Raw genomic sequence first — 19,886 nt, forward strand, 5'->3', positions numbered from 1 at the left:
GCAGACCGGGATGGTGGTTCCCCTATTTAAAAAGGGGGACCAGAGAGTGTGTGCCAACTATAGGGGTATCACACTTCTCAGCCTCCCTGGTAAAGTCTACTCCAAGGTACTGGAAAGGAGTGTTCGGCCGGTAGTCGAACCTCTGATTGAAGAGGAACAATGCGGATTCCGTCCTGGTCGTGGAACAACAGACCAACTCTTTACTCTTGCAAGGATCTGGGCCTGGGAGTACGCCCATCCGGTCTACATGTATTTTGTGGATCTGGAGAAGGCGTATGACCGGGTCCCCGGGTGATACTGTGGGAGGTGCTGCGGGAGTATGGGGTGAGGGGGTCACTTTTGAGGGCCATCCAATCCCTGTACGCCCAAAGCGAGAGTTGTGTCCGGATACTCGGCAGTAAGTCGGACTCGTTTCCCGTGAATGTTGGCCTCCGCCAGGGCTGCGCTTTATCACCAATCCTGTTCGTGATTTTCATGGATAGGATATCGAGGCGTAGTCGTGGAGGAGAGGGGTTGCAGTTCGGTGACCTGAGGATCTCATCGCTGCTCTTTGCAGATGATGTGGTCCTTATGGCATCATCGGTCTGTGACCTTCAACAGTCACTGGATCAGTTCGCAGCTGAGTGTGCAGCGGTTGGGATGAGGATCAGCACCTCCAAATCTGAGGCCATGGCTCTCAGCAGGAAACCGGTGGATTGCCTACTCCGGGGTAGGGAATGAGCCATTACCCCAAGTGAAGGAGTTCAAGTACCTCGGGGTCTTGTTCGCGAGTGAGGGGACAATGGAGCGAGAGATTGGCCGGAGAATCGGAGCAGCGGGGGCGGTATTACAGTCACTTTACCGCACCGTTGTGATGAAAAGAGAGCTGAGCCAGAAGGCAAAGCTCTCAATATACCGGTCGATCTTCGTTCCTACCCTCACCTATGGTCATGAATGCTGGGTCATGACCGAAAGAACGAGATCACGGGTACAAGCGGCCGAAATGGGATTTCTCAGACGGGTGGCTGGCGTCTCCCTTAGAGATAGGGTGAGAAGCTCAGCCATCCGTGAGAGACTCGGAGTAGAGCCGCTGCTCCTTTACGTTGAAAGGAGCCAGTTGAGGTGGTTCGGGCATCTAGTAAGGATGCAACCTGGGCGCCTCCCTAGGGAGGTGTTCCAGGCACGTCCAGCTGGGAGGAGACCCCGGGGAAGACCCAGGACTCGGTGGAGAGATTATATCTCCTCACTGGCCTGGAAACGCCTCAGTATCCCCCAGTCGGAGCTGGAGGATGTGGCCCGGAGAAGGGAAGATTGGGGTTCCTTACTGGAGCTGCTGCCCCCGCGACCCGATCCCGGATAAGCGGTAGACGATGGATGGATGGATGGCTATAGGAATTATAAGCCTGTGATCCCACTGCTTACTGTTGTGCCATCCTTTCTGCTCAACTCTAAAAAGCCAGATGTGATTAGTCACCTGCTGCTGCACCTGCTGTATTTATCACAGACCAGCTGGATGGGCAAGTATCCTCGTGGATGCCTTGGCTGAACTCTAGTGACAGCCATATCTAGTTTATGGCTGTTAAATTAGCTACTGTGACTGTCTTGATTGTGAAATCTACTTGCATGTGCAGAAACAGCTCTGAGGAGCTCTGCTGCAGTAAATGTTACAGCTTCAAGAGGTGACACGCTCAACTAACACTGCCTACTTTTGTCATCCTGCTTTGTTTATTTATTAGGTTATTTGGTAACGGTAACACTGAAGCCATGTTGTAGCACTGGTGCTGTGTAATGTACTGTGTATTGTTTTCCTGTCGCTAGTATTGGGTGTCTGGCATGTTTTCTATATATTTTATTGTTTTAACTGTTTGTGTGTTTATTACGTATGCTCCATCAATCACTCACAGGTTTTTCTGGAAGTCTCCTATTTCCATCTTTTCTCTCTTAACTTGTCATTTGTTTTACTTAATTTTTCAAGTTTAATGCACATTAAAATGCATTTCTGTTTTTATTATATTTACTAATTGGTTGACCAATTGATATGATGAAAATTCATGTGCATTATTGTTGGAACATAGATCCCCATAATAGTCATAATATTCCATGGTTTTTTTAGCATTTATTTTTGTTCATTATGTTTTCTTTCGGTACAGAAAAATGATATTCCTTAACAAAAGTTAGGAATATATCATAGAAAAGTAAAAAAATAATCCTTTTGCAGGAAAAACACATAATCGGTGATTATCAATTGTAATAATAATTATTAATGATTATTTGATGATCATAGTTGGCGCTTCTCAGTGTCCACGTGATTGGACGCGCTCTGGTGATAGGCCGCCCCGTCCTGTCCAATCACTTTGCTGTATTTGGATGTTACGTAATGAGCCCTGTGCCCGTGCGGCTGGGGGGGGATTAAAAGCAATGTTGTTTATCAGGGAACTCTTTCCAGGCAGGTAGAGCGGCGCTGGGTCTGCAGGCGGGTAAGAAGTTTTCTTCTGTTTCTTTACATGAGGCATAACACTTTTTAACGAGAGCAGACACACACACACACACACACACACACACACACACACACGAAACACACGCACACACACATTAATCTTTTAATAAAGTGTGGTGAGGATAATATGAAATTATGAATATGCATGTTAGTTTGTGGATGTTGTCCCTTCAGTCGGCTGTCAAATCCCTTCAACTCCTCCGTGCTTTTGATTGGTCCACCCCGAAGACATGATATGCACTGAGGGAGCTGGTTGGTTCTGGCCCCTCTGTTTGGGGTCATTAAACTGTCAAACAGACCTGACAGTCATGATTACTGTGCACTTTTTGATTAATTTAGTATGTGCGCCGTAGTTCTAATGTTAGTGTTTCTATGATGAGTATATAAAGTTATATACAGACAAACTTTGCATGCTTTATACTAAGTAACATATTCCGAAAATGCTCGAATCTATTCAAAATACTACTAAATGAGACATATACAGCACATGCATTCTTATATGTGCTTTTAATAAAGCATCAGCAAGTACATCTAAAATACTTTTCAGATTGCTAGTCATCTACATGTGCACATATACATATATTCTGCGTGTGTGACATATCTGTACAGTCTTACTCTTCAAACTGTTTGTTGCTCATAGTGGTGATAATAGTGAGCACCACAGAGCTGCTCACTTTGCTCTTTGGACCTAGTCACACAGTAAAGACTGTTTGTTGTAAAGTCTTTTTAAATCAACCCTAAACCACGGAGCTTTATGGCAGTGCGTTGATTGAATGAAGTTAATGGTCTTTCATGTTTCAGTTGCTCCATAGTATGAAAAATGTTGTGCAGAATGTAACCCTTAGCCCAAAGAACCCTCACTTGCCAATTGAAATGTATGTTGTTCTTATATGTGACATAATCTATATACTTTGACTGCCTGTACTAATTGCAAGTACTAATACGAAAGATGTTTTCTGATCCTACCTCTCTAGAACACATTGAGGTGTGAGGATGAAGATTGCAGTGATTGGTCAGAGTCTGTTCGGCCAGGAGGTTTACAAGGAGCTGAAGAAGGACGGCCACACAATCGTAGGAGTCTTCACCATCCCTGACAAGGATGGGAAGGCTGACCCGCTGGGTGAGAACTCTGCTGTCAGAAGGTCATGGCTGTATGACCAGAAACATTTATGGAAATACTGTCTGTCCTCTCTCAATAAAAGCATGCCTTCCATGCACAGACTCAGGATGCTGCCAAATGCCATTTGGACTCTTCACACTATGGCTTTTAGGACTTTGATCCACTAAGCAAACAAAACAACTAAATAAAGCTGTCCTATCAGAGTTTCATGAAGTATTTGTGTTTGCATGCAGTGTATGCTATCTTTATATCTGACAATATGCATCAGTAACATTGCACAGCACTGTAGAAGCATAAACAAGAGCAAGACATCAATGTAGTTTTGATTGTCTATGAGTTAGAACTACAAATTCCACGATTCTCCTTGACATAAGTATGCTTCATTTAAATTTCTAAATGCTGATCTGAGACTGCCACACTGTGTAGAGTTGGCATGTTCCGCTGTGTCAGCGTGGCTTTTCTCCCTCAGGTGAGGTTCCTTGTGTGAATGTCTCAGTGAGTCCTCTAAGCTCCCATTAAGGATAAAGGAAGGAAGAACTGTGATTGGTCAGCATGAGTGGCTTGTTTTTTCTGATGGAGGCCAGTTGATAAAAGGCTCATTGTCTTCCCCTGGATAAAGAAATCCTACATCAACACTAATGTAAATGAGCTTTTATCTGGATTCCGGTCAGATGTTTCCAAACTTGTTCTGTTATGCTCACCTTTGGAATCTTTATAATATAATACGTTTTAGTCTTTATGTATCTTTGTAACTAAAACTAAATTGTATGGCATACTTTAAGAGTTTGGTCATTGTTTTCTTCCACAGCAACTGAGGCGGAGAAGGATGGTGTTGCTGTTTTCAAGTTCCCCCGCTGGCGTGTGAAGGGCCAGGCCATCCCGGAGGTGGTGGCTCAGTACAAGGCCACCGCTGCCGAGCTCAACGTCCTCCCCTTCTGCTCCCAGTTCATCCCCATGGAGGTCATCGACCACCCCAAACACGGCTCCATCATATACCACCCCTCCCTGCTGCCTCGCCACAGAGGAGCCTCGGCTATCAACTGGTGAGTCATGTGATGTCCATTAGGCTAGGGTTGGCATGGTGACAAGCCCAGTCTGTTAGCTGCTGTCTGTGACACACAGGACCCTGATCCATGGTGACCAAAAGGGCGGGTTCACAGTGTTTTGGGCCGACGACGGACTGGACACCGGACCGATCCTGCTGCAGAGGGAGTGTGACGTTGAACCCAATGACACGGTCAACACAGTCTACAAGAGGTTTCTCTTCCCAGAGGGGGTCAGAGGCACAGTAAGTGTAGTGATTGGGCAAAGCACTGTGGGTGGAGAAAAGAGGCTTTTAGTTTTGTTAATGATTTGCATTCTTTTCATCACAGCTTCTCCAACATTCTGGTTTAATAAACTGTGTCAATTTTGGTTGTATTTTTGGTGTGATAAAGAATCTTGTGAATATCTTCCATGAGGGAAAGGAAAGAGTTGCTTGTATAGTGTAGACCATTCCAATCACTCTGAACTTATACTGCACTGGCAATCAAACATTAAACTACCAGTGGTACGGTCCTTTTTTTAAATGACAAAAACAGCCATTTACCATATTGGCTTGATAATGAAGTCAAAGTTCAAAATGTATGAACAATCATTCTTGGCAATACTAATATATGAATGCACTTCTGATATCACAATGGCACATGTAGGTAAATAATCATGTTTTGGATTATCCTGCTTCACACACATAGCATAAAATACACACACACACACACACACACACACACACACACACACACACACACACTGTGATGGCAAAGTCCCCAAAGATAGCACACATGTTTTGCTTCAGTGACTTGAAGTTCATTGTTCCTGGTGCAGGTGGATGCAGTGAGGCTCATCGCAGAAGGGAAGGCTCCGAGGATCACCCAGCCACAGGAGGGAGCCTCATACGAGTGCATTCAGAAGAAAGACAATGCTAAGGTAATAAACACGCACAGCAGAGGGATGCAAAAACACACTGGGAAAAACAAGTCATTGAGATACAAAGTAAAATAATTCACAAACACAAAACAGTAAAACGCACTGAAGCTGCGTTTTACTAGGTTTGGGGAGCATTTGGCCTTCATTAGACATTAAACAAGAGAGAGCTGATAGGGGTGTGTGTGTGTGTGTGGGGGGGGGGCGCATCTATTTAAATGTGAGGTATGTACAATAGCTTTCTATCAAATAATGTGTAACTGAGAGCAAGACTTTTTTATGAATTTGGTCTTTGACTATGGAAGCAAAGAAAGGCCAGAAGGACTTGAATCAGCAGACTGAGTACTTATTGTTGACGTTTAAATACCACTGAAGCATATCATTGAAATATTTTACTTTGAAAACCATCTATCTAAATGTATATGGTTTGAAGTCTTCTTTGAATTTTCTGTTAAATGATTTCAAGTTTTTTTCAATGTTCACAAAATAAGATTTTAGTCCAATATTTATTCAAATCAACTGGGTAATTACAGATCTAAAATTCAAGTCAAGTAAAAAAATCAAGTTGCTCTAATTTAATCGATGACAATAGCAAATTTAAAATTACATAAATTCAGATTAATGGTTTTCAAAGTAAAAGATTTTGGTGCTTTAATGTTTGTATATTCCACCTGACTGTGTTGGCAGGTGGACTGGAACCAGTCTGCCGAGGCTCTCCACAACTGGATCCGAGGAAACGATAAAGTGCCCGGTGCCTGGGCAGAGGTGGATGGACAGGTAACGCAAAACCTTGGGTGTATTTTTTTTTATGTGCGGTTAGAACAGAAATCATATTGTCTATTGACATCTTATGATATAAGTAAGTCTGAAGAGTTTTAAATTAGAGAAATGTCAGTATTATCTTGTGATGTCATTAAGTAACACACTGTATATCTGTTCGGATAATATTATTAACTGACCATAATGGCTGACTCATGTTATGACAGCCCTCCTATTAAATGACTTATTAATGCAATGTCCAAGTAAGGAAGCTCATTAACTCTGCGTTAAAAGAAGAGAAATATCAGTTTAGGTTATCTCAGAATAGATTTCAATTTCTCTCTATGCTCTTATCCAGGACTCTCTTCCAGTCCTGGTGTAGCAGATTGTTGCTTTTTAAATCCTGAGTATTTTTATGCTATAGAGAAACACTTCAAAGTTTCTAAGTACACTGAAGAGATTGCCTGTAACGATGTGATCAGCATCTTGGAAAAAGAGTGAAGTGAGGGTTTCTGTCAAACAACACACAAGTATTTCACTAACGACTAGAATTATATAACATGAGTTGTGTTGTTTCCTGTCTCTCTTCCTATAGAAAGTAACTTTCTACGGCTCCACTCTGGTGGATAACGGCACCACAGCTAACGGTCAGCAGCTGGAGATCCCCGGAGCCAGCCACCCTGCCATCGTCAGCAAGGCAGGCCTGGTGCTGTTTGGCAATGACAGCAAGGCGGTACGATGTCGTCTTCTTCTTCTTCTTTGTATTTTTCCCTGGTGCAATCTTTCCAGTGCTTTCATTAATGCTCCCATGCTAAATGGGACATGTTGTTCCTCCTCAGTGCTTTCCTTTCTCCGTAGTGCCTCCATATTTTCAGATTCTATTTTCTCTCTGCCTTTTCTTTCCTCCTTTTATAGATGTCTGCCACAGCTGCAATTAATCTTTCCATCAAAAAGGTGTTGAATGACTGATTCTTGGTTGCTGTGTGTAGTGTACCGGCCTTTGTTAAGGATACAATATTTAACAAGGGTCATGTCTCCACCCGCTGTACCAGACTGTATTACCAATCCCCACATTACATGTCACCTGACACATCTCCATGCCCTTTCTATTACAATAATGAATTGTAACTTGTAAGGCTGTACAGGAATGTCATGGGTAAAGCAGCCTAAAGTTTATTTAGATTGTCAGACATCCATAACCTACATCTAGGTTACATATACATTCACCATATCAGTTCAAGACAGATTACTCAGTGTATTAAAATAATCCTAAACAAATGTGTTTCCATTCACTCTAAAATACAGTGTCTGATGACTGGAGATGCTTTCTATGGTTGACTCTTATTAGACACATGTTTCCTGAGACTGAGACTTAACCACTGCTCATCTAAAGTCTTCTAAAGCTGAAACTGCTGTCATTATGGTTGCATCATGCTCTTTCTCTGCAGCTGCTGGTGAAGAATCTTCAGTTTGAGGATGGGAAGATGATTGCTGCAGCACAGTACTTCTGCTCAGGGAGCAGTGCTGCCGTGGAGCTCACCGAGGAGGAGAAAACCTTCGCTGAACAGATGAGGGTGGGCCTCCTCTCCTACTCATTCTGAGGAAGAATACATCCAGCTGAGAAGTTGCCAGATAAATGTGTTTCCACTTACAGATGTCCTGTGTTGACTTGTGACAATGTTTCCTCACAGGCGGTGTGGCAGAGTATTCTTTCTAATGTCAGTGCAGATTGAAGACTCCACTGATTTCTTTAAGTCTGGTGCCGCTTCCATGGATGTGGTCAGGTAATGAAGGTGACAAATGGAATATTCTGATGTATCTGGTACTCTATATAGGTACTTTAGTGAAGTCTCCCTTAGACTCACTTAGATTAAAAGTGAATCCATCATACATGCATATGTATGTTCATTGTAATATAGTATTCCTCTGCATAGTACAGTTAGGACTATTATCCTTAATAAATCACTAAGCACTAACTATAGCTTGGAGGTTTAGATTAGTTTCCTTCTGCTGCTGTGCTCTGCTTGTAATCTTGTCCGTTTCAATGTGTTCCAATAGTGTCAAGTTTTCACAACAGAAAATAAATATAAACACTTGCAGACATAAAACCCTCTGCAGCATAATCCATTTCTCCATATCAAAGTGTATGCATGCCAGCAGCAGGTCAGTCGGTCAGTGCCTCCGTCACTTTGGTCCAGACTCAAATACCTGAACAATTACTGGATGGATGATATTTAGTTTTTGTGCAGAAGTTAATTTCTTCTAACACTTACCACCAGCACACTGTCAACAGTGGCTCAGTGGCTATTGGATGGATTGCCATGAAATTTGGTTCAGCTATTTCATAACTTTAATCCCCAGACCTGATCCAGAAATGTCATCAGGTCCAAATTCCACATTCACCAAATTTGTGAGAAATTAATGACATTCTGATCAGCCTCATTTATATGTTGTTTTTATTGCTAATATAAATGTTTGAGCATGCTAATGCTAAACTAAGACTGTGAACAATAAACATTATACATATCAGCATTTTAGCATTGTCATTGTGAGCATGTTGGCATGCTGATGTTAGCATTTAGCTCAAAGCAACGCTGTTTCTATGTGGCAATTTGTTTGAAAAACATTCGCGATAGCAACAATACAGTTGCAGTAATGCAATAGGGGTTATTAATTAGTTACATTAATTCAGGGTCGTTAAACCAATAAATCCCAAGGAACACATTTTCTTGCTCCGCCGTCTGGAATAATATACTTCCTGTGCTGTTTCAGGCTGGTGGAGGAGGTGAAGCTCCGGGCCAGTAGCTGCCAGCTGCAGAACGAAGACGTCTACATGAACTGCACTTTCCAGGATTTCATCCAGATGTGCGTCAGGAAGCTCCGAGGGGAGGACGATGAAGAGGAACTGGTTGTTGACTATGTAAGTGCTGTTACTGGCTGGTTGGTTAGAGGTTGGCCTTGGGAAGACTACATGTTGACTGTTGTCTTGGACTCTCTTGTCTCTCCTCAGGTGGAGAAGAACACCAATAACATGACCATAAAGATGCCTCATCAGCTCTTCATTAATGGAGAGTTTGTTGATGCAGAAGGAAGAAAAACCTACGAGACCATCAACCCCACTGACGGCACGGTAAGGACCAAAAGAGAATATTATAACATTTTTAATACTGTCAGTTCTATGTAGAGCACATAATCTCATGTCCGTTATGTTTTTCATTAAACAATATAAAATGATGTCACGGCCAAATTAAAGTCATTCATTTTATTTCTGGTGTTGGTGGATGCCGCTGTTGCTAGGTTACAGGTACTCAAAGGTGCTACATTGTTAGATATCAATAGAACAATATTAGGTGAAATAACTTTGAAATAAAGCTGATTTTACTGACTTAATCAAGATTTTAAAGTCTATCACCAGTACTCACATTTAAAAACATTTTTGAATATTATCTTTTCAACCATATTGTTTTACATCCTCTCTGCTGCTTTGTGATTTTATTTATTTTGTCCTGCGTCTGTCTGTCCCGCCTGCAGGCCATCTGTCACGTGTCTCTGGCCCAGATAAGTGATGTGAACAAGGCAGTGGCTGCTGCTAAAGAGGCCTTTGAAGAGGGAGAGTGGGGCAGGATGAACCCCAGAGATCGAGGCAGACTCATCTACAAGTCAGTAACCTAACTGCAGCTTTCAACACACACCAGCGCTGTTTGACACTCAATAAAACACCCACATCATGTTCTGCATCACAGACATTACCTTAACTACGCCAGTGCATGTTATAATGTAGACCAGGGGTCGGGAACCTTTTTGGCTGGGAGAGCGATAAAAGCCAAATATTTTTATGTATTTTTTTCTCTGAGTGCTAAAAGCGCTATCGGTGTTTCCCCTACTATTGTCTGTGCCCCCCCCCCCCCCCCCCCCCCCCCCCCCCCCCCCCTGAATTTTTTATATTCACAACTCCCAATTATATCCGGCCCATATCATATGTCTATTATAGACATCATATCATATTAATTTGATAATTAAATCAATGCATGGCACAACCACGGGAAAATACATATTTGAGGAAGTATCTAAAGTGTGTGCAAAATGAAACTGCCCCGGGACTGACGACAGACGGAGCGCCTACGATGCGGTGAAAAGAGCGGATTAGTGGTGAGGATGCGGGAGAAGATGCAGCTGACGATGTATCACTGCATCATACACCAGGAAGTGCTGTGTTGTAAAGCTCTGGAGATGGAACATGTAATGAGCACCGTAACACAGACAGGAAACTTTTATAAAAGACCATTTAAGTCTTTTCCTGAGGAGATGCATTCTGAACATGGCGGTGCGATGGCTCAGTCAAGGGAAAGTGCTGAATAGATTTTTCGAGTTGCGTGAGGAACTCTGCCAGTTTTTAGAAGCAAAGGGAAAGACACCACAGATCTCTGGGACGAAAAGTGGCGATGTGAGCTGGCCTTTATGTGCGACATAACAAAGCATCTCACTGTTAAACCTCCAGCTTCAGGGCCGTGTGATCACGGACATGTATGATGCAGTGAGAGCGTTCCAAGCCGAGCTGCCTGTAGGAGACTCGGATGCAGAAGGAAACTTTGGTCACTACGTGTTTCCAAACGCTGACATACCATCTCCACCGCTGTGTTCCCGACTGTGCATGAACTGCTCAGCAATCTGTTTGCAGTTGACGTGGAAACAGCACATAATTGACCTCTAGTGTAATGACACACTCAAGGCAAAGTATGACTCTGTGGGCGCTGCAGTTTCCAAGCTTCACCCCCGAAACGATGCCTTAATTTTGGCCCTCTCTGTGATTGAGTTTGACACCCCTGGTCTACTGCTTGCCTTGCGCAGTTTCTCCTCTGCTGTTTTGCGAAGGGCAGGGCTCCGCTCCTACACACACATACACATACACACACGTGCGTGCACACTTACAGTCATAGACAGGGCGAAGGAAAGGAGAGGGGAGAACTAAAACAAAATCCGCTGCTAAATGTTTTACTTTAAAATGACATAGTAAAATGATTTATTACTTGTTAATCATGTTAAAAAATGTCAGTTCAAAATTATTCTGCGAGCCATATCGCATCATCGAAAGAGCCATAGGTTGCCGACCCCTGCTGTAGACTGTACGATTCTCAGAAGTTTATTAGGTAGTCTTGTAATGTAATTCCATTACAAAACATAAGGTTTGCTGGTTAAATCATCATCATATCCGTGGTAAATTAAGAGTCACCAGAGGATGAACTGCAGAAAGCATAATTCATAGCTTTTGTTACTATGGCTACCTGTGCACTGAGTTAAGAGCACAGGCAAGGCTGGACTACCCATGGAGCAAAGCGGCCCTAGCAGTTAGTTTGCATAATTGTTGAGGAATTAAATGAATAAAACTAGATGATGATGATAATAATCTAATAATCTAGATAATTGTGTATGTGCTTCGTGTGAAAAAACAACCTTAACCCATAAGAACCCGGACCCATTTCTACTTTAGGGAAAATTATGGGGAACATAACACAGACTAAACTGAGCAGATCATAATCACATTTCTTATTGTGACTAATGTGGCACATTAGATTTTCTGGGGAGTTTTAAGGTTAAAGTCCCGATCGATATTTGCTTCATATCAATGTGATCAAGAAATGTTTTCACAACAGGTTGAATGTAATAAAGGACATGTTATGTAAGCATTCTAATTCTTAAATGGCTTGAATCTTACCTTTAGCAATAAAAAAACTAGCTTTTTAGATTTAGCTAGTTCTGTCACATGTTTTGTCCTGGCTCATGGCCATCTTGGAGATGTTGTTATGGGAACACAAAATCACATGACCTGGCCCATGACCCACCAGGATGTTCAGTATGTGTCACTTGGGGACTTCATGAGTTAAAAATCAAGGGTAAAGCAGTCTAGGGAACTTTCCAGAACATTTAAAGGTTGTGTGACATCTGTGTCACCGTGGGTTCTTATTTAATATTTTCAGGGAATATTTTTTAAGGTACCCTGTTGCGCACCATGGAGAAATGTTCTGATGAGCTGGCCCTTGTTTGTATGCCATCACCTGAATACACACTCCTGCTGCCAGTTTCATGTCATTCTATAGTTTGACAGCTGCTGGCAGAAATATACTGCTAGCTAACAACCAAGGATATAAACAATGCCCCCCCTCCCCAGGCTGGCTGACCTGATGGAGGAGCACCAGGAGGAGCTGGCCACTATCGAATCCATCGACTCCGGAGCGATTTACACTCTGGCCCTGAAGACTCACGTGGGCATGTCAATCCAGACCTTCCGTTACTTTGCTGGCTGGTGTGATAAGATCCACGTAAGAAAGCCTGAAGGCCAGTTTCATGAATTTAGATCAAACTTAAGTTAAACTTGTAAAACCACCAAATGATGGTAGTATATGGCAAATTAGCACTGAGTATGGACAAATGCATGGAAATAAATTATGTCCTCTTTACACAGGGAAGCACCATTCCCATCAACCAGGCCAGGCCCAATCGTAACCTCACCTTCACCAAGAAGGAACCAATAGGGTGAGAGTGGATTTAAATGTCTGTATGATTAAACACACATTTTGAGCAGGTAGAAAATAAGTACATTGCATATGATATTTGTGATTATAGCTCTTCAAATTTTCTAAACAGAGACCCTAGCAGACAGTCAATACATTACAAACAGGCGCAAATCTTCTCTTTATTTTTTCTCAGAGTGTGTGCCATCGTGATTCCCTGGAACTACCCTCTGATGATGCTAGCCTGGAAGACAGCAGCCTGCCTGGCAGCAGGAAACACAGTCGTCCTCAAACCTGCTCAGGTCAGCCTCCACACCCACAGTCAGGCTCTGCTACTGTTGAGTGGTGAGAGTGTACAGCCCTACTGGCAGCGCTGTGAGGCTGTACCATGGATGTTTTATGGCTTTGGATACCCGACCCCGAGATGCCGCCTGTGCAGTCCATGATGTTTTACAAATATTAAAATTCCAAGGCTTAAAATATACAATACAAAGAGAAATACTTGACCATATTTATAGCTGGAGGTGTCTTGTCAACAGTTTTACAGACGTCTCTTTTACAATAGCGGTCTATGAGGAAAATGTTTTTTGGGATGCAAGGGATTTTGTCGCTGCAATATCCCGAGTGGGCACTGGAACGAATTGGAAGCATGGCTGAGAGGCAGCGCCGTATCCAGATCTGCAATACATCCAAGGGATTTAAGCAGGCACAGCAGTGCTTTGAGCTAAATGCTAACATGCTGATGTTGACCATTTCAGTTTAGCATTTAGCACTAAACACAAAGTACAGCTGAGGCAGGGATTTGGTCCTATACTATATTTTGACCTGATGATGATGCTAGAAGATAAGTTGTTACAACTCATCCTGAGGAGGACATGAATGTGTGCTGCTAGCATGGATAAAAATGTGTTTCCAGGTCACTCCACTGACGGCACTGAAGTTTGCCGAGTTGGCGGCGAGGGCGGGGCTGCCCAAAGGAGTGATTAACATTCTGCCTGGATCAGGTAGGAACAGATACTAAATCTATTTTATGCTAGTGTTTTTAAATAATCTCCAGATTAAACGTATGCTTTGAATACCAGCAGCGCATGAAGGCTTCCTCGTCTAGCATGTAAGTTGTTGATCTCACCCTGTTAGGTACTCTGGTAGGTCAGCGTCTGTCTGACCATCCTGACGTCCGTAAACTGGGCTTCACAGGTTCCACTCAAATTGGTAAACACATCATGAAGAGGTGAGAGGTAAAGCACATGTGCACAACTTTGTCTAAACAAAATGTAATATCACTCATATGCTCATCTTTGTGTACCTGTGTCCTCCTCCATCTAAAGCTGTGCTGTCAGTAATGTGAAGAAAGTTTCTCTGGAGCTTGGGGGGAAATCCCCTCTCATCATCTTCAGTGACTGTGACATGGACAAAGCTGTGCGCATGGTGAGTTCATTCATAGAAAAGGGGCATGTTTGTAGTCATTTTGTTGAAATTGCTGCAGAAGTAAAACACTGATGTATTTCAGGGCATGAGCTCAGTGTTCTTCAACAAGGGAGAGAACTGCATCGCAGCTGGCAGACTGTTTGTGGAAGACTCCATTCATGACCAGTTTGTGAGGAAAGTGGTATGTGTCATTTTATCGCACGCTGCTGATGTTTTCAAGATGTTTTCAGAGTTTTTCCACACCTCTGGCATTGTATATCTTTCTGATCTGGATCTCAGTGCATTTGTCCTTGTATTTGAATATTTAATTTGTCACTAGTGCCAACACAATGAATCCTCAGAGGTGGTTTTGAAGCTTGAACAGCTTCTGCTACTGTAGAAGGCCAGAACTACCTCACAATGTTACAAGACCATAATCCCAGACAAAAAACTCTTTGGGTACATACCTGGGTCCAAACTGCAGTTATTGCTGTGTGCACCTCATGCATACTTCAGACCAGGCTACACATGTTCTGTAGAGCGATCTGAAGGTGATGACAAGTGAAGGAAGAGAACAATTGTTAGTTTAGCTAGTTTGTTGTTTTTTCTGCCTTCATATCAATTTGTAAAATGTCCATCTGTGGTAAATTTATAAACTTTAATTATTTAATATTTTCCAGCGGCAGCATCATTGTTTCTGATCTTTGTGAAGTCAGTTTGGATACAAGCTAAAGTCAAATGATGGTGAACGAGCTCACAGGTGCAGGGGATGATGGAATGATACAGTCACTGTTAATAGCAAACACCATTTTTATGATTTAGCTTTGTTCTGTAACTGGTGTGTAAACTGTTATGAATAACTGATGAAACTGTATAATAGCTGTAATCATGATGCATAATTAAAACATGATCAAATCCAAGTTGTTTACCAATGTATTAATAGATTGTATACTGCCTATACATGCTAAATAGAGGGGTATACCTGTAATTTTTCATCCCTTAGTCACCTAGCGAGTTATAGACAGGCTGAAGCTAGTTTCACACTGCTGTAGCTTGGAGGCCAAGAGGACACAATATGTGCTCAAACTTGAAATACTTCAATTCAGTAAAAACCTTTAACTCAGATACTGAAATGAGATATTGAGAGATTTTGAAACAAAAGATTTTTGATCACAAAAGCATGCTAACCCTGAGTGCACAGTATGTGTCTGTATTGTTGTGGATGTCCTATTTAGATGTCTTTTCTCTCAGATTGAGGAGGTGAAGAAGATTAAGATTGGGGATCCACTGGAGCGCTCCACAGACCACGGTCCTCAGAACCACAAAGCCCACCTGGACAAACTGCTGGAGTACTGTCAGACTGGCATCAGGGAGGGAGCCACGCTGCTCTGTGGGGGCAAACAGGTGCAGCGGCCAGGTCAGGCTGCACAATGTAGAGAATCTCCGCTCTCAAGTAGTGGCCACCTCTGATATGATGGATGATGCACATAGACTTATTCCATATAATTTCTCATGTAGTAATGAGCTGTCTTGTTATGTCTGCTTCCAGGTTTTTTCTTTGAGCCCACGTTGTTCACTGATGTGCAAGACCACATGTACATCGCTATTGAGGAATCCTTCGGCCCCATCATGATCCTCTCAAAGTTCAAGAGCGGGTAATCTTAGGATCACTTACCGACTCGTTTCACCATTTACCACAGCTCACAAAATGTTCACAAGAAGTACTCTGTCTTTTCTTCTCTTTTCTGCTGTTTCTTCCTCCTGCCCTGTCTCCTCCTGCCCTGTCTTCTCTCTGTCTCCTCCCTGTCTCAGTGACGTGGACGATGTCCTGAGAAGGGCTAATGCCACAGAGTACGGCCTGGCATCAGGTGTTTTCACACGGGACATCAGCAAAGCTCTGTATGTCAGTGAAAAGCTCAACGCCGGCACAGTTTTTGTCAACACCTACAACAAGACTGACGTGGCCTCGCCTTTCGGAGGCTTCAAACAGTCCGGCTTTGGCAAAGACCTGGGTAAGAAAAGTGGCTGCTGTCACTGTGTAGCTATAGTTAATGTATGTTGATATTATGTAAGTTAATAATGTATAGTAATAGAATTAACGTTGCAATTAAAGGAAATGCAAATATATTTAGGGTTGTAGTTATACTTGGAATAGTTAAACCTCTAAAGTTAACTGATTAACAGTATATGTTTGCTTAATCTGTACGAAAACCCCAAAAATAGTCCAAACTTGATATACAGGATGTCGGGTGTCAGGGATGATCTCATCTCGGAAAGAAAGAAAATAAGCATGTTCCCCAAATGGTTGTATTCCTCTAAAGTAGATGTGATATAAATAATTTCGATAAATAAAGTAAATAAACAAGTTTTTACGGTTAAACATTAGTTTTCCAGCAGAAACGGTGAACTGCATCTGCAGAGCCCTGAAATAACATACGCAAATTATAAATAAATAAAACAACTGTGTTGCTGGTTTCCCTGCTGCTTTAGTGCAGTCCACGGGTTTGTTCCGACCAGGCACTACAGGAACCTAAACTTGAGCTGCCAGCCTGAGTGCTCTCCTCCCGGTCACGTTCATAGCACCGTTTTTCTTTTTTAAGGTGACTGTATTATATGACGGTATTACAAAATGAAAAGGGAGCGATTTGCTGCTATGATTTAGACAAAATTCTGGCAAGAAAAAGGAGGGAAGTCATAAATGTCACATGGCCCACAAACCAACAGGAAGTCACAAATGTGCAAAAGTCATTTCACGTGTCACAAATGCATTAATATCTCTTTACATTTATGTATTTGAATTTCATATACAAATGTGTAGATATGTTTACAGAGTAATTTATGCATATTTACAAATTGCTCTGTATATTTGTGGATATGACTTGCTCAACATGTTACATTTGTGGGCTGTCTGTGCATTACAAATATTAAAGTCCAATAAAAAGTTCCATAGTTGGCCTGCTGTACATAATAAGAGATAGAATGTTAACGAAAGTAGTGTATTTCTTAAAATCATTGACAAAAGATTTGGTTGTAGTAATTTGTTCATTATTATTCTTGACGCTCTCATCAAGAAGGATGGATTTATAACTGTCTGTTTGTTTTGTCATAACTGGGGTGTGGACTGAATCCAGCATGGCATACACTTGATCTTTTCTTGTCTGTTGATTACTGCTGGTCTTAAACCATCTTAAAGCACCATTCCTACACACAGCGCGGCGGTGTGGTAGACGGCGGTGTGGTAGACGGCGGTGTGTTAAAGGCTAGTGTGTGTGATGGAGCCAGAGCCGAGGTTTGACCGCAGTATTCAGAGTGAAGTGCATCCTACAGTTCACCAGTCCATCTGTTGGCAGAACAACAGTAATCAACAGGCAGGAAGACATTCTGACATTGTTACGCTTACCCAACACAATTATGTCAGAATATCCAGAGATGGTTTTCACTTATCAGTCACATTAATAAGGATATATTTCTGACTAGTATAATAATATATATCTGACAGTCAAGAAAACTACTGAATATCATACACTTTTCAATCATTTTGAGAAATATACCCTTCAATAAAATGTTATGAAGAACACTTATAGAAATAATATCACATTAGGTGTCTTTAAGTGCAGTAGGCCTACATGCGTCTTAAAACAGATTCCTAATTTTATTTTATATTGGAGTTTTATTATAAGTCCTCACTGAATGTGTGCTATTACAAATTGTAACTTCCTGTTTGTTCATGAAGTGGAAATTGAATAAAAACCATCAAAGAATCCGAATCACGTCCTGTGCACCAGAAATTGTCCAAATAAATAAAACCTTTATTTAACTGGCTATACATTACAATGCAACACTACTGGGTTATGTTGAACAGCAATGAGCTATTTAACTGTCACCCTAACCCTTTTCCAATTAGTATCAGTTTGGATTATTTTATCTGACGTGTTGAAGCTCAGCTGCTCACGGGATATAAAAGGCTGATGTTGAAACACAAAACAGTTAAGAAGATTGGTTCACATCCTGCTGCAGAGTCTGTGGTGATTAATATCTATACTTACCGTCTGTCTCTGTCCCTCCAACAGGACAAGATGCTCTCAACGAATACCTGAAGACAAAGGCAGTGACCATCGAGTATTAAGTGAAGGAGAAAGAAGCAGTGACGTATATGTCATATGTCAGAGCAGAGACATGAAGAGGGTCATGTGGACTGATGTCATCTCAACAAAATCAATAATAATAATGATGATGATGATGATGATGATGTTGTATGTGCCTTAACATGTTACATTAGTACAACAAGTCCTCTGAGCCATGCTGTAGTAAGGATTGTCCTAAACTATGCAAATGAGGAATGTTTCTAAGTAGCCCATGTGACCTCTGAGACTTTTGTAATCAATGTGTTGGAGTTAAAAATAGGAATATTTTTGAACAGATTGCATTCATTTCTGATATGGCTTATGACATTTGGGATAATGCAAATAGAAAACTCAACGAAATATATAAACTTGGATCTAGTCGTTTTTACACATTTTAATGCAGAAATGTTACATATTATATCTTGTACAGAACCTGTCTGTTGCATTGTAAAGTAAAAATGGTTCTTTATGGACTGCAAATCTACCTGCACTTTGACACTTTCTTAGTAAAATTTAAAATGGACAGTTTTGTTCGTGAGATAGCTTATTCAAAAGAGAAAGGCCTGTTCACACAGGTGCAAAGTGAAAATCATTTAGGTTTCAGCTTCTGCAGATCTCCTGTGTGAGAGGTACAAGCTCACTGGGGTTTCAACGGCTTCGTGTTTTGTTCTATGACAAAATACTTAAATGTTTACCCTAAATGTCTCAAATGAGGGTAACATCGCTTCACATGGCTAGTTATCCAAAGAAAGAGATAAAACACACAACAACGAGGTCGACCCAGGAGTACATCACCAGTAGCAGGTGTTTCCGTTAATACGAATGAAATCTCTCAATGGGATTTCACATCTTCTTGGTGTGGGCTTGCATGTTTCACGTTAAATAGTAACAAGTAGCAAAGCAACAGCCTCATCTCAGAAGATAATATTAAACAATGCATTTTATTTATAGGCGCCTTTCAAAGCACTCAGACACTTTACACTCACCGTTAAGAACAAGCAGCTACAGTATGTATCAAGACATCATAAAATCAAACAAAACAGTAATGTACAATAATACATTTGTACAATAACGAGGTAAAAAAAATATAAAAGTGGTCCATATGATGTGTGGGAGCTCTAACTGCCAGGGTGCAGTGAAGAACCAGGAGATGTAGAGGAGACAGTGTTGGACTGACTAACTTTCACTTTGGTTGAGCATGTGTGAGGTATAATGGAGTGAAACCTGTTGAAGAATGAGGGTGGTGTTATAAGCCAAAGCAACTTGGTGAAGGCAGTCATCCTACTCAGCAGGCTGCTGAAGAAGTGACTTGGCTAACTGATCAATGATGTTCTGTTGAATCTCTGTCATCACACTGAGGATGATAAGATTTCTGCACAGGACACAGGAGTTTCACTAGGTCACTTCTATTAAGCCATCATAGAGCATCCTTGACATCATCTCTCACTGTGTGGTATGGGAGCTCAGACTGTCACACCAAGAAGAAACAAACTAATTCTTAATTTATAATGTATTATTATATGTTAAGA

General features: G+C 41.7%; 1 protein-coding gene across 1 annotated transcript; it reads left to right on the forward strand.

Annotated features, from left to right (window-relative positions):
- The first annotated feature begins 2,351 nt into the window (after window positions 1–2,351).
- On the forward strand, window positions 2,352–19,214 carry aldh1l1 (aldehyde dehydrogenase 1 family, member L1). Its single transcript, XM_029432364.1, is given in 24 exon segments — window positions 2,352–2,456; window positions 3,451–3,596; window positions 4,405–4,639; window positions 4,719–4,884; window positions 5,460–5,561; window positions 6,246–6,335; window positions 6,913–7,050; window positions 7,766–7,891; window positions 8,009–8,038; window positions 8,040–8,101; window positions 9,090–9,237; window positions 9,328–9,447; window positions 9,849–9,976; window positions 12,484–12,634; window positions 12,778–12,848; window positions 13,023–13,128; window positions 13,743–13,830; window positions 13,964–14,057; window positions 14,155–14,254; window positions 14,337–14,435; window positions 15,485–15,650; window positions 15,783–15,888; window positions 16,046–16,245; window positions 18,304–19,214. Coding segments are annotated over 23 exon segments (2,709 nt in total). The 5' UTR covers window positions 2,352–2,456; window positions 3,451–3,469; the 3' UTR covers window positions 18,360–19,214.
- Window positions 19,215–19,886: the final 672 nt, after the last annotated feature.

Source organism: Cottoperca gobio, chromosome 5 (genome assembly GCF_900634415.1).
Source record: "Cottoperca gobio chromosome 5, fCotGob3.1, whole genome shotgun sequence".
Classification (NCBI taxonomy): Eukaryota; Metazoa; Chordata; class Actinopteri; order Perciformes; family Bovichtidae; genus Cottoperca; species Cottoperca gobio.